This window comes from Cornus florida, unplaced genomic scaffold, assembly GCF_030987335.1.
Source record: "Cornus florida cultivar Cherokee Brave unplaced genomic scaffold, ASM3098733v1 CherokeeBrave_3.0.0_Hap2_Chr11, whole genome shotgun sequence".
Lineage (NCBI taxonomy): Eukaryota > Viridiplantae > Streptophyta > Magnoliopsida > Cornales > Cornaceae > Cornus > Cornus florida.
Window position 1 is genome coordinate 77,940,983 of NW_026775581.1, and position 14,097 is coordinate 77,955,079.

Genomic DNA, 14,097 nt, shown 5'->3' on the forward strand with positions numbered 1-14,097 from the left:
TAGAGTTAATGGCCAATGTTTGTAATTTTAAAAATTTGTTTCCAACTAAATAGAATGCAATACACAATAAAAATATTCAAGCAATATAAGCACAATTAAAGAGGATAGAGATAGAGAATTGCAAACAATGACTCGGCAATTTAGCGAGGTTCGGAAGCTCCTACTCCTCGGCTCAAGGTCCTTCCTTGAGACTTTCCAAAATCACTAAAGCTACTCCTTAATGGTGGAGAGCAAACCGTCAATTGAAGTAACACTTTGCTTCTCTTCCTTGCTTGGAGAACACCTTTCTCCTAAGCTATGCTTTTTGGGTCACACCAACCCTTACAAGATAGTAGAGATATATAGATGAAGATTACAAGATTTTTTCTCTCTCTCTTTCTCTAGAAGATATTACAAGAATAACTCTCACACTAGAGTAAGTGGATGGAGTAAATGAAGCTCTAGTCTCTGAACTGATATGAGAGAGAAAAATGAGAAGTAAATGCTCAGATCTGAATTTCAGGCTCTTTGAATGCTCTTGAATGATATTCTTGAATGTTCTCTCTTGTGAGTCACTTTCTTTGTACACCAACCTTCTGTATTTGTAGATATTTCGAGTTCAATAAAGCTGTTGAAGGTAGTTGGGAGCATTAAATGAAGATAGCCGTTACAAATTTGAATCTGCAGACCTGCGACCAAACTAGTCGACATATGGAATAAACTGGTCGACGTATGCTGCAAACCGGTCAACGTATGCTTCATGAATCGGTTGATGTATGCTTTGAACCAGTCAACATATACTGAGCTCCATTTGAACAATTACTACTGCTTAGATACCAGTCGACATGTGTGTCAAACCGGTCGACGTGTGTGAGCTTCAACTTAGAGTTTTGCCACTGCCTAGATACCGGTCGACATGTGTATCAAACCGGTTGACGTGTGCTACTTGAACTTTGAATTTTAGGCCCTTGTCTTTTGTAGATGGTCAAGAACATATTTTGACCCTTTGAATTTCATTTGGAACATTTTGTAAAAACATTTATAGTGAGATGAACACATTGAAGAACATTTGCAGCCTCTTGATGCTTTAGGTGACCCTATGATGACTTGAAGTCCCTTCCATCCTTTCTATAACAAGACATCTATTTCCTTACATTTAAACTCAGTTGAGCCATTAGTAAAAAAAATTTTTTCCTTAAAACCAATGGATTAGGGTATTTGATCAACAATTTTTTTTTCCTTTTTTGAAGGCTACCCGTTCAACTTTTAAAGTGATTTATAGATATAAATAAGAATAAAAATGGAATATTTTTACTGCCATCTCTCTCTTTTGTTTATTTTTCTTTCCTTTTATTTTTTCCATCTCTTTCAACTTCTATCATGTAGTCAAGGAAAAAAAAAAAAAAATTTCTACCATGTAGATTGGGCTAAATTTGTATATCCTAATCTTCACTGCATCATTAGCAATTTCACTCCATCATGTTAATTATGATTTTTTTTCTTTACATTCCAATTCAACACTTTACTTATTATTTATGGTTTATTAAGGATATAATTGTCAAAGTTAAATTATGTTAATAGTTAAAAGAGCTTCAAAAAATTTATCCACCAAATAACTTTTTTGTTTTAAATTCCTTTTATCAAAATACATTCTTCAAAGCAGATTCAGTGGAAAGACAATTGCCGAGTGACTGCAATTAGCACTCCTCATGTATATATATATATATATATATATATATATTAAGAAAAATTATTAGATGGCCAACTAGGATAAGTGGACCAAATAATAAGATATTTTGAGAAAATTTGAACATTTTGTACTTGATATATATATATATATATATATATCATTAAATTTTAATAAATGAAAATAGTAATGTCTTGTTAGAATAAATTTTAATAAATGAAAATAGTAATGTCTTGTTAGAATAATACATTGGTGATCAAGTACAAAATGTTCAAATTTTCTCAAAATATCTTATTATTTGGTCCACTTATCCTTGTTGGCCATCTAATAATTTTTCTTTAATTAAGAGTTATTTCACTACCGAAAATGATAAGTTCTTGTCATTATAAATAGAACAAGTTCTTGCGATTCTATCCACAAAAAATCTGTATAGTATTTGCAGTGGTCCTCAATGGCAGGCATAATCAAGTTACTTTGTGTAGTTTTCTTTCTTAGCCTCATGAGCAAAGGTGTATATAGATATTACCCATTTCAACCAAAAACAAAAAATATATATATACTTTTCTAGGTATATAAAAAAATTATGTTTTTGATTAATTTCTTTCTACTACAGGAACTCTAGCGCAATCTGAAACTCTATCAAGAGTCTACCAGAGTAAAGATAAAAAATAAGAACGAATGCCCATATGCTTGGGACCGAAGTCACATAGAGCGGGAGCGAGTGCGGGAGCGGGAGCGGGAGCGGGAGCGGGAGCGAAAACGAGAGCGCGAAAGCATTAAAATCTAAAATTTTTAAGAGAGGGAGCGTCTTGAGAGCGTCTGTATACTAGGTTTAAATAAAATTATATCAGGTCATAACATATATATTTTATATATTTTTATTTATTTAATCCATATGCAAATATATTCATGATTTATTTCATTAATGATATATGTAATAAAGAACTAAACTTTTCTTAGTAATAGATGTGTGATTTATTTGTAATATTCTCTAATTGGGAAGTTTTTTAGTAGTATATTTTCAAACATGTATAATTAATATATATATATATATATATATATATATATATATATATATATATATATATATATATGGTAGTATATCAACACCATACAACTGGGGCACACTAAAATTTAAGTAATTAATGTATATATATTAAGTAATAGTATAAGTAATAAATGCATATATGGTAATATAAGAGTTCCATATCACTGGGATTCTAACAAATTTAGCTATATAAAGTAAATTCGTATGAAAATCGCGAATTAGGAAAACAAATTCGCGAATTGCAAAAATTGAATTTGCGAATTTTGTGCGAATTTGCTCCCAAATCGCAAATTCGCGTACGGAGCTTGAGAGCGGGGCCTCTTTAGACGAATTGTGTGACTTAGCTTGGGACCATGAATTTGTCCAGCTCAAATAGTGATACGACTCTTTCTTTTTTAATTCTGACGTGGCTTACACTTTGACTTAGCAACAATGCATCAAATAGTGATCTTTATATAAGTACATAAGAAATTTATGTGAAGGCTAAAAGTTCTCTGTAAGACCCTTGTGTGTGTATATATATATATATATATATATATATATATATATATATATACATATATATATATATACATATATATATACATATATGAATTTAATTTAATTTAATTTAGGTGTTATATCTGTTTGAATATAAACAGGATATTGTGATAGGGTTGGTTAAATAATTTAAATTTTAAAAAATTTAAATCGCTATATTATCTCACCTCACTCCCTATATCTCTATAACTCTTCACTATGTTATTTTCATCAAAGAAAGAATATTGGCATGATACAGTGTGATAGGACGGAGACCCAGTGAGAGAGTTATCCGACGTCGTGTTTTCCTGCAGTAGCTGGGGAAAGGAACGATAATCGGGCATTCGCGTAGGAGGGAAGAATTAATTATTACCCCAGGCAAGTTAACCTTGCTTAATGTTTACCCATATATTATTTATAACTTGATTTGTTTCATATTCTTAGGATTATTATAATATTATGATCCGTCGTTAAGATGATGAGAATAGTAGTATAAGTGTACTTATGTTATTTCTTTTTAATCCAGACAATTATCTTGGGAGTTAAATGGTGGATTGTGTTAAGAAAGGGATTAAAAGGAAAAGACTAGTCAATGTGATTTGATCGTGGATGAGTTCGAATGTATGAAACATATTCTACATGTAATTAGATTACTGGGATTAGTACTTATACTTGCATATATTTTTATATGTGGAGTAATGCATATGATTTTATTTTAAATAAATAAAGGGATGAGAAATTTTAGTTGTGTTTTTCTTTTATTATCCAGTAAGTTTTAATCACGTATGGATGAAGTATTATTTATGTGGAGATTTTGACTAGGGAGGATTTAGATTGATTGATCAACTTAAGTAATATATATGTGGGATAATTAATGATTGTTTAAGCATGTTTTTAGGGGTGAACAATTCTTAGTAATTATTTTGGGTTTACGTACTTGTCTTACATATGCATTGTTATGATCTAGATAGGGTAGATTGTTATTACCATTATGTACTTATATATAAATAAATTAGTAGGTATTGATCTCAATGATTCGTACTTGAGCGTAATGGATCAAAAGGTGTAGTTGTAGATTAATTAGTAGTCTGGATTATGTGTTGATTTCATAAATGTGAAGGGATGTGTTGGAGCAGTTGGAAGGTGTTCAGTATAATTAAATAAGCCAGTGATGTTTACTTATAGATACATATATGCCATAGTGACCAGTTTTTTTAACTAAGGAATGAAAAGACTCAATTATAGCACTTGAATCATTATTAGTGAATAGAATTAGTAATCATTGGGTTAAATAAATGAGAGTGCTGTTAAATAGCAAATCAATGGGAGGTTATTGCAGTTTTTTTTTTTTTTTAGAGTTGACTGGTAGGATAGGAAACTAAGATTTTAGGTATGTGATGTATACGATAATTAATTAATTATTTATTTACAGTGTTTGTTGAACTCATGAATTTATGAGTTATGATTATTTTAAAGGTTAAAGAGCATTAATTAAATTAAGCAATGCTTTGGTTTTTAATTGGGATAATTGAACTTAACGGAGCTATAGTCAAGGTGTAACCCAATGATGAGTTTGTTGAGCACGGTCAGGGACCGCCTACGGGAGTGAACTACCCTTTTGTTATGGCTATGGGTCTAATGAGCCCTTATTGTGTGGATGTGATCAGGGATCATTTGGGGAGTAGACGTACAATCCAGCCACACGTGTGTTTTTGATAGTCAGGGACTATACGATTCACACCACTTTATTGGACGGGAGCCTGGGGCTCTTGTGAGATAAGCAGATTTATTAAAAATAAAAGATGTTTATCTATTAAGTTTATAATTAATTGGGTTATACACATTTGAATAATGAACTTATTTGAGTTGCTTATATATACAGGAATATAATGTAAGGTATTGAACGATGATTGTGTTTAACATTTATTACTGAGCTTGTGAGCTCACCCCATTATTACATTTCAGGTACACGTTGAGTAGGAATGTGATGAGATCACATGATGGTGATGGATTTTGGCTAGCTTTTCGTATTCTTTGGTTTAGTTCATTTTTCGCATTGTAATAAGAATGACGATATATTTTGAGATTTAGTTTATTTTGTCCAGTTATCATGAATTAATTGTAACAAGGTTGATTGTTACTATAGTTGTATCGATTTAATAAATTAGTGGGTGATTTACATCTACTTTTTTATTTTATTATTATTATTTTTTTGTAAAGTTGTGGATGTGTAAAGAAAGTCATGCCAGATTTAAATACTAGACAAGAGTTCATGTATTTAAGATTTCTTTCCTTTTATTTTTTCCATCTCTTTCAACTTCTATCATGTAGTCAAGGAAAAAAAAAAAAAAATTCTACCATGTAGATTGAGCTAAATTTGTATATCCTGATCTTCACTGCATCATTAGCAATTTCACTCTATCACGTTAATTATGATTTTTTTTCTTTACATTCCAATTCAACACTTTACTTATTATTTATGGTTTATTAAGGATATAATTGTCAAAGTTAAATTATGTTAATAGTTAAAAGAGCTTCAAAAAATTTACCCACCAAACAACTTTTTTGTTTTAAATTCCTTTTATCAAAATACATTCTTCAAAGCCGATCCAGTGGAAAGACAATTGCCGAGCTACTGCAATTAGCACTACTCATATATATATATATATATATATATATATATCATTAAATTTTAATAAATGAAAATAGTAATGTCTTGTTAGAATAATACATTGGTGACCAAGTACAAAATGTTCAAATTTTCTCAAAATATCTTATTATTTGGTCCACTTATCCTAGTTGGCCATCTAATAAATTTTCTTTAATTAAGAGTTATTTCACTACCGAAAATGATAAGTTCTTGTCATTAGAAAGTGGAAAAAAATATTATATTTTGCGAGAAAATAATAAATTGATAGATATATTATATATGAGTCTTGATCTCTTGGTCCAAGGCCGGCCCTGGCCTAAGGCAACCAAGGCTGTCGCCTTGGGCCTCAAATTTTAGAGGGCCTCAAAATTTTGAGGCCCACAAGGGATGGGTAAAAAAAAAAATAAAAAAATAAAAATTGAGTACTAAGTTAGGGCAAGTTTCAGACGGCACAGTTTGCTTCGACACTACGCAGGACACAGCATCCGCTATCGCCTCAGGTGACAAGGTATGTTCATCCTCTTTCGCTTTTCTCTCTCCTTTTGCATGAGTCAATCTTTTATATATGTTTCTTTCTTTTGTTCATCTCATCATTTGATTTGTTTTAACTTTGGTTCGTTTGATTTGGGCCTTTACCTTTGTTCCAATAGTGAAAAGTAGCTTCCAAAGTAGGGTTTTGTGTGTGTGTGTGTGTGTGTGTGTGTCACTGTGTGTGATGGCTATCAAAAGCTGAATGATTATATTATGGTTCTCTTAGTATTTTAATAAATGTGTGCCTTTCTACATGTGTCTTTCATGGCGATTGAGTCCATAATCTATGGCAGGCACATTTTTTTTCCCTCTCCCTAATTCCACTCCAATCTCACAACAGCAGCAATCATACCCCTTTTCCTCATAAGTTTTTGCATTTTCACATTCAATCCTACGAAAATTAAGGATCCCTTCTGGGTTGAGCCGTTGAGGTAATAATTAACTTCTTCGATCTCTAAATTATGCTCATACTTAAAAGTGCCAAATTAAGGGTTTTTTTATATTTTATTTTTATATGAAATACATACCACCATTATTGATGTTATTTGAAGTTGGCTCAGTTAGAATTTCAGTTAATAATAGTGTCGAAGCACTTGCCAGCAGAATGTACAAACACATGGAAATCAAGAGTTGGCTTTAACAAAACAAAAGTTAATGGTTTTTTCTATTAATTTGCACAGGTCTTCTGTAGCAATGATCAATCAATCACTGCTACTAAAGTTGATTCCTCATCCTGAAATCAAGAAAAGGGTAATTGGTTCCCAAAAAACACACACACAAAGTGTAGTTAATGTAAAGAGTGAAAGAGTGAACTATATATGATAGTGGATGCCACGTATAACCTAAAAGTCCCACTACTTCTTCAACATTACAAGTTCAGCCTCATATATATATTTAGTCACCTCATCTCCACATATTTTTGTCATCTGTAGTCATCAAATTTTAGCAGCTATATAAACAATGAATGTAAAAAAGAAGCTGCAGTTTTCTGTTCCTCATTTCCACTTTTGGACTGTATTTTGGATACTCTGTTTTGTCTTCTCTCCTCTCCTCTCCTCCAGATTCCAGTGAAAACTCCAGCTAGGAGATCATTTAACCAAACTGCTTGATTTGAGATTTTTTTTTTTAATTATATTTATTGTATGATCGGCAATGCTTAGTTATTATTGTTTCTGTTTGATTCTCCATCCGTTTTATGTTAATTGTGATCTTCTTTCACATACTAGCAGGACACTCGTCTTAGGATCTCGTGAGGTTATTTGCCTTGAACTTGAATCAAATCATTGCATATTGAGGTAATCTATATTTTCTTTAAACAAAGCAAATTATTATTATTATTTTTTTGAAGTCTAGTTTTATGTTGATTATGGTTCCTCTTATTTAGATTTTAAGAGATTTGATTTTGTCTATAAGAAAATTTGAATCTGGGCATAAAAAAAGGAAAAAAAGAAGAAGAGAGAAGAAGAATTGATTCAATCTCAAAAAGGAGATAATCTTAAGTTTTTTTGAAGCAACACACAAATAGAGAGTTTAATTGAAGATTTGGTGAATGAAGAACATATGAATGCGAAAACAAATGAAGAAAATCTCAATAGTTGTCTTTTGCACAATACACGTGCGCACAATTAAATTAGCAATAGAATTTGAAAACATCGTGTGAAAATTCCGCTCTGCTATAATTTGTTTTGCTCGTGTGAAACTTAAGGGCCTCATATTTGAAAGTTTGCCTAGGGCCTCTCAAAATATTTGAAATCTCAGGGCCGGCCCTGTCTTACTCCCTATGGAGCAAGAAAAATAATCCACACTTTCTATATAGACCGTTAGATTAAATCTAACGATCATTTTACAAACCCACTTATGGCCTTTCCTTTTAACACCAAACCACTCTTACTTTATTTTTAGTTTCTATATTTAATTTTAACATTACCACCTACTATAATAATAAAAAGTAATTATCAAATTAAAAATAGAAACATTTGAGAAAAAATTAATATCTGTATATTTTACTACTAAATTTGTTTTAATTTAGATGTTCTTTTGAAAGAAAAACTCGTATCTTTCAATTTTGCAACAACAATATGATATTATACTCTTTTCCTAAGAAATATTTTGTTGTTCTCAGTATAAGTAAATTAATATACTTCTTTAGCATAAGTCAATTTACAAATAAATATACTGCAATGTTGCATTTTGGAATGTCAATTGATTAATTGGAATTGAAATTTAAGAAAATTTCATTTAAAATTTGAATAAAAGTACTTTCTATTCAATTTGAAGGTGGATATTTGGTGAAATTCATTATTGAATATATGAGTTTGATTATTGGATGATGATGATGTACTGACTATGTTATAGTTATTTTTGCCTGTGAATAACAATATTATACAACTGAATAATGGAATCACATAACATTGGCTTTATTCAAAATTGTTAAAGCTTAAACTAAATAAAATGAAAACAAAAATTTTAATCTCTTCATAAAGGGCTGAAACTTAACAAAATTTAAAAACATTTAATCCTCAAAACCTTAAAGTAAACTCTTCCACAACAAATAAAAGTAAAGCCAACTAATAGACATTTAGGCCTCAAAACCTACAAACTCCCGTCCATCTGTTTGCTCTATCTCATATTTTCAAAATTAATGAAATATCTCTCCACTTCGTGTAAACCTGAATAAAAAAAATTTCAACCACAAATTAATAATTAAGCATATATATATTGACTTAGATGAAATAAACGGAATTATTATTGCCAAGAAAGCAAATAAAAAAATTTACAAAATAATGAAAAAAGGTCAAATGCATGCCTTGAACACATTCAATTACATCCATCGTCCATATGTTCTGACCCATAAGAAATATTCTCGTCACTGTTTATAGTAGACCTAAAACAGAGAAAAAAAATGCATGTGAAACACTAATTAATTTTATAATTAAGTAATAATAATAAGCATGAGATAATGCTCACTTGTTAATAAGCATTGGACAATTTCTTTTGTCATGTGACTGTCCAAGTTCTCCACAACCACGACAACGTCTAAGATTTGTCTTTTTAGTCTCTCTCCATGACCTCAAAACATTTACCGCATCCTTTTGCTCTGACTTGAAGAGGATCATTAAAGGTTTGTTGTAGATGAATGTCATATTGTTTTTCTAATGATGAAGCATTTTTTCCTCCAATTTTACTTGCATTCATGGCTTTCAGTTGTTCATGAAATGTATCCAGTGTGTTTATTAACAGTTCTGTACCTTCTTCTGAGAATGCAGCTTCATCAATTACAATTGATGCAAGTTGAGATACCTTAGTACGTCTCATATTGCTTTTGTTATGGCTTTCAGTTGTTCATGAAATGTATCCAGTGTGTTTATTAAAAGTACTTTTATTCAAATTTTAAATGAAATTTTCTTAAATTTCAATTCCAATTAATCAATTGATATTCCACAATGCAACATTGCAGTATATTTGTTTGTCAATTTACTTATGCTAGAGAAGTATATTAATTTACTTATATTGAGAACAACAAAATGTTTCTTAGGAAAAGACTATAATATCATACTGTTGTTGCGAAATTGAAAGATACGGGTTTTTCTTTCAAAAGAACATCTAAATAAAAACAAATTTATTAGAAAAATATACGGATATTAATTGTTGCAGCAGGTGGTAATGTTAAAATTAAATATAGAAACTAAAAATAGGGTGAGAGTGGTTTTGTATTAAAAGGAAAGGCCATAAGTGAGTTTGTAAAATAACCGTTAGATTTAATCTAACGGTCTATATAGAAAGTGTGGATTATTTTTCTTGCTCCATGGGGAGCAAAAGATCATGACTCTATTATATATATTTACAATTGTGTTATGATTATATTTCTTTGTTTTTTTAGTTATATATATAATATATATATGTGTACTATAAAATTTTAGAGAGGATAATTATACAAATATAATTTTTTTTCATATAAAATAAAAAATAAATAAATAAAAGTTCCTTGGGGGCGGTTGCCCCCACAGCCCCACTAGTCCCTATGTGGTGGATATTTTGTGGGCAAAGTTGGTTGTTTTCTTTGTGGGTTGAGCCTTTTGTGCCTCATGTTATTGGGCTATTTGGCCTTCATGGTTTCTTTTGTTTTCCTCGGCTTAACTCCCCATTAGGCCCGCGCTCTTGTGGCACTCATTTTCTTTGTTCAAAACTTCAATAGATGTGCTATACACTTCACACACACACACACACATTGCGATGAAAAACTTGCCCATTGGAGAAATATCTAAACGAATTTATTTTGAGAGAAAATTACTTTTCATAACCACTTAAATCTTCTATAAAATTTTCTTTCAAAATACACCGAAAGTTATATAAAATTACAATAATGTCCTATCTTTTATGATAAGTTTCATACTATCCAAACTATAAAATGATAATTTCTCATAACTTTTTTTTTTTTTATTCCCCTCACTTTCTTTTACTTTCACTTTTCAATATAACTTTTCATATGATTTGATGGAGATATCAATAGGACCTTTTATTACCAAAACAAATTCAACAAGATTAATCTTTTGTAACCACCATATTTTGGCAAAAGAAAAGAAGTCTAACCCTAAAAAATTCAACATAATTCTTTGGACAATATTTTGCCAAATGCAAATTCATGGTCCCAAGCATATGTAAAGCTGACCGAATTATGTGCATATATGGGATTGTAATCGTTCACAACACAAATTTTTCCAAAATTTGCCAAACTGTGAATGTCTACCGGCTTTACGGTCTGAAATCCAGTACAAAATATTTTCACCTCGATCTGTTTACACGGGCATTCGTTGGCAATTGTCACTCTCCACTCTGGCTTATTTTTTATCTTTACTCCGGTAGACTCTTGATATAGTTTCAGATTGCATTGGAGAGTTCCTGTAGTAGAAAGAAATCAATCAAAAACATAATTTTATATATATATATACATAAATTCTATATATACCTTTGCACATGAGGCTGAGAAAGAAAACTACACAAAGTAACTTGATTATGCCTGCCATTGAGGACCACTGCAAATACTATACAGATTTTTTGCGAAGAGAATAGCAAGAACTTGTTCTATTTATAATTACAAGAACTTATCATTTTCGGTAGTGAAATAACTCTTAATTAAAAAAAAATTATTAGATGGGCAACTAGGAAAAGTGGACCAAATAATAAAATATTTTGAGAATATTTGAACATCATGATTGTACTTGGCCACCAATGTAATATTCTAACAAGAGATTACTATTTTCATTTATTAGTTTTATCTTCTTAAACACAATTTTTTTATATTAGCAATAAATAGAATCTTTATTGTGAGTGCAAATTACCCTTCTTGGAAAATTATGCAAGCTCTGACATTAATGATTGTGCAACTCACTATGTGTGAACATAATCCGGCGGACAGGAGGGTGAGAATCAAAGAAATAAATGCCATGTTTTAGAGAAAATGTAATTTTTGACCTAAACAATACTCAATTATTTATACAAAACAAAATAAACAAATAAATAAATAAATAAGTTAAGACCTTCTTTTATTGTTGTTGTAACTTGTCAGGGAAAAAAAAAAAAAAAAAAAAAAATCATCAAAAGAAGAATAATATGGTTTATAATAATATTAGATTACCAACAATTTTTGGATTATAATGGTAAGGCTTAAAAGCATGGATTGAACTTATACTAATATCCTTTTATAGATTCTACTCTATGAATGCCTGTCCATCTTTTCTTTTTCACAACGTTTAAGCAACATTGTATATATGTATATGAACCCGACCAATTTGGCCCAAGTATAAATCAAAATCCAAAGTGTCAAAAAAAAAAAAAAAAAATTCAAAATCCAATACATACTTTTATCCATCTAGCTAGGTATATAGAGATAGAGGTAGGTGTTTGAGCGCGCATAGAACTTTGTTTATGTTGGAACATATCTGTAAAAATATATATATATATATATATATTAATAAAAGAAGTAAAATAAAATAGAAAAAATAAAAGAGTAAATTACAGTTTTAACCCTACTTAGAATAGGTTAGAATATGTTTGGACCATAATCTATGAATGCTGTCTTTATATATAATTGAAAAGGTTACCCTGACCTTCCTATATTAGAAAAATCTTTCTTTCACGGAAGTTACTAAATTGGATATATAGAAATGAAATAAATCCAATTTATAGGAATGAAATAACATAACGGATTTTTTGCAAAATCAAAATAATTGTAAACATCCTTGAAAGACTAAAGACGGTGAAGCTTCAAATTCTGCCAATATGATATGGATTATACAGGATGGTTTTGATTCATGGACATAACATCTGGTTTCCAATTTGAATTTGAATTTGGATTTGGATGCCAGTTATAACATGAATCAAATCTCTCAAGCTTCATTACATCCTTTGTTCTCCACTTCGTTTCACCATACATTGTCAATGGGTGTCCTGGTTTCTTTACATTAATGCCAGACATCATACTCATACATACTAAAATCTATGAGTATATATATATAATCCATAACACAAGATAATAGGAATCTCTTTTATTACCAAAAAAAGGAGCTACATGATTAAGCTTTTATAGCCACCATATTTTTTGCCAAATGAAAAGGAATCAAACGGTACCCCAAAAAATTTCTTCAAGAACAATTCTCTTGGGATGTTATTTTGCCAAATGCAAAAGCATTATCCCAAGCATATGTGAAGTTGACCGAAGTATGTCCATGTATAGGATATCCATTGTTGATGACACAAGTGTCCCCAGATTTGGCAAAAATATTAGGGTCGACTTGCTCTACGGTTTGAAATCCAGCACAAAGTATTTTGGCATCTGACTGAGTACAGAGGCATTCGTTGGCAATTATCACTCTCCACTCTGGCTTGTTACTTATGTGAACTCCAGTTGCAACTTGTTTGAGTGTCAGCGTTCCCGGGTAGCATTGGAGAGTTCCTGTAATATAAGAAAATTCATCAAAAACATAAGAAAATTTGTAAAGTTGGCTACACTCTACGCTGAACTAATTTACCTTTATATACCTAGAAAAGTAAAAATAGATCTATATATATATATATATATATATATATTACCTTTGCTCATGAGGCTGAGAAAGAAAACTACACAAACTAACTTGATTATGCCTGCCATTTATTGAGGACCGGTACTACTGCAAGTACTTTACAGATTTTTTGTGGAGAGAAGCGTAAGAACTTGTTCTATTTATAATGACAAGAAACTTATTTTTTTGGTAGTTAAAGTAACTCTTAATTAAAGAAAATTATTAGAGAGTCTGGACTCTGGACACCCGGTACATTTCAATTAAAACACTCCAATTTAAGAAGTGGACCAAATAATAAGGTAATACGAGGGAACTTGAATGTAATCTTTTAACCAGAAATTATTATATTTATTGATATGTAATTGCTCTTATGATTTCTTAATGTAATCTTTTAAGAAGAAATTATTATATTTATTGTTATGTAATTACTCCTATGGTTTTAGTCTCTTTTGAGAAATTGTGACTATTCTTTAAAAAAAACAATCTTTTTGACACTTTTTTTTTTTAATTAATGTAATTATTTCACACGTGACAATTGTGTCTTGTTAAACATTATTTATTGGGACATCTTCATTATTTTTTAATTACTGTAAATATTTCACACGTGACAATTTTGTCTTCTTAA

General features: G+C 30.4%; 1 protein-coding gene across 1 annotated transcript; it reads right to left on the reverse strand.

The window, feature by feature from the left end:
• Positions 1–13,055: 13,055 nt before the first annotated feature.
• Positions 13,056–13,561, reverse strand: LOC132281347 (uncharacterized). Its single transcript, XM_059783061.1, has 2 exons — positions 13,504–13,561; positions 13,056–13,366 (listed from the first exon to the last, which is right to left on the reverse strand). The coding sequence occupies exons 1-2, from the start codon at positions 13,559–13,561 to the stop codon at positions 13,056–13,058; spliced, it is 369 nt and encodes a 122-aa protein (XP_059639044.1).
• Between the last annotated feature and the right edge of the window lie 536 nt (positions 13,562–14,097).

What these genes read in the sequence shown, in the direction of transcription:
- LOC132281347 (XM_059783061.1), bottom strand. Translation starts at nt 13,561, where the DNA reads ATGGCAGGCATAATCAAGTTAGTTTGTGTAGTTTTCTTTCTCAGCCTC. An exon ending in TCTCAGCCTCATGAGCAAAG is followed by an intron (nt 13,367 to 13,503) that starts GTAATATATATA and finishes CTTATATTACAG; the next exon opens with GAACTCTCCAATGCTACCCG.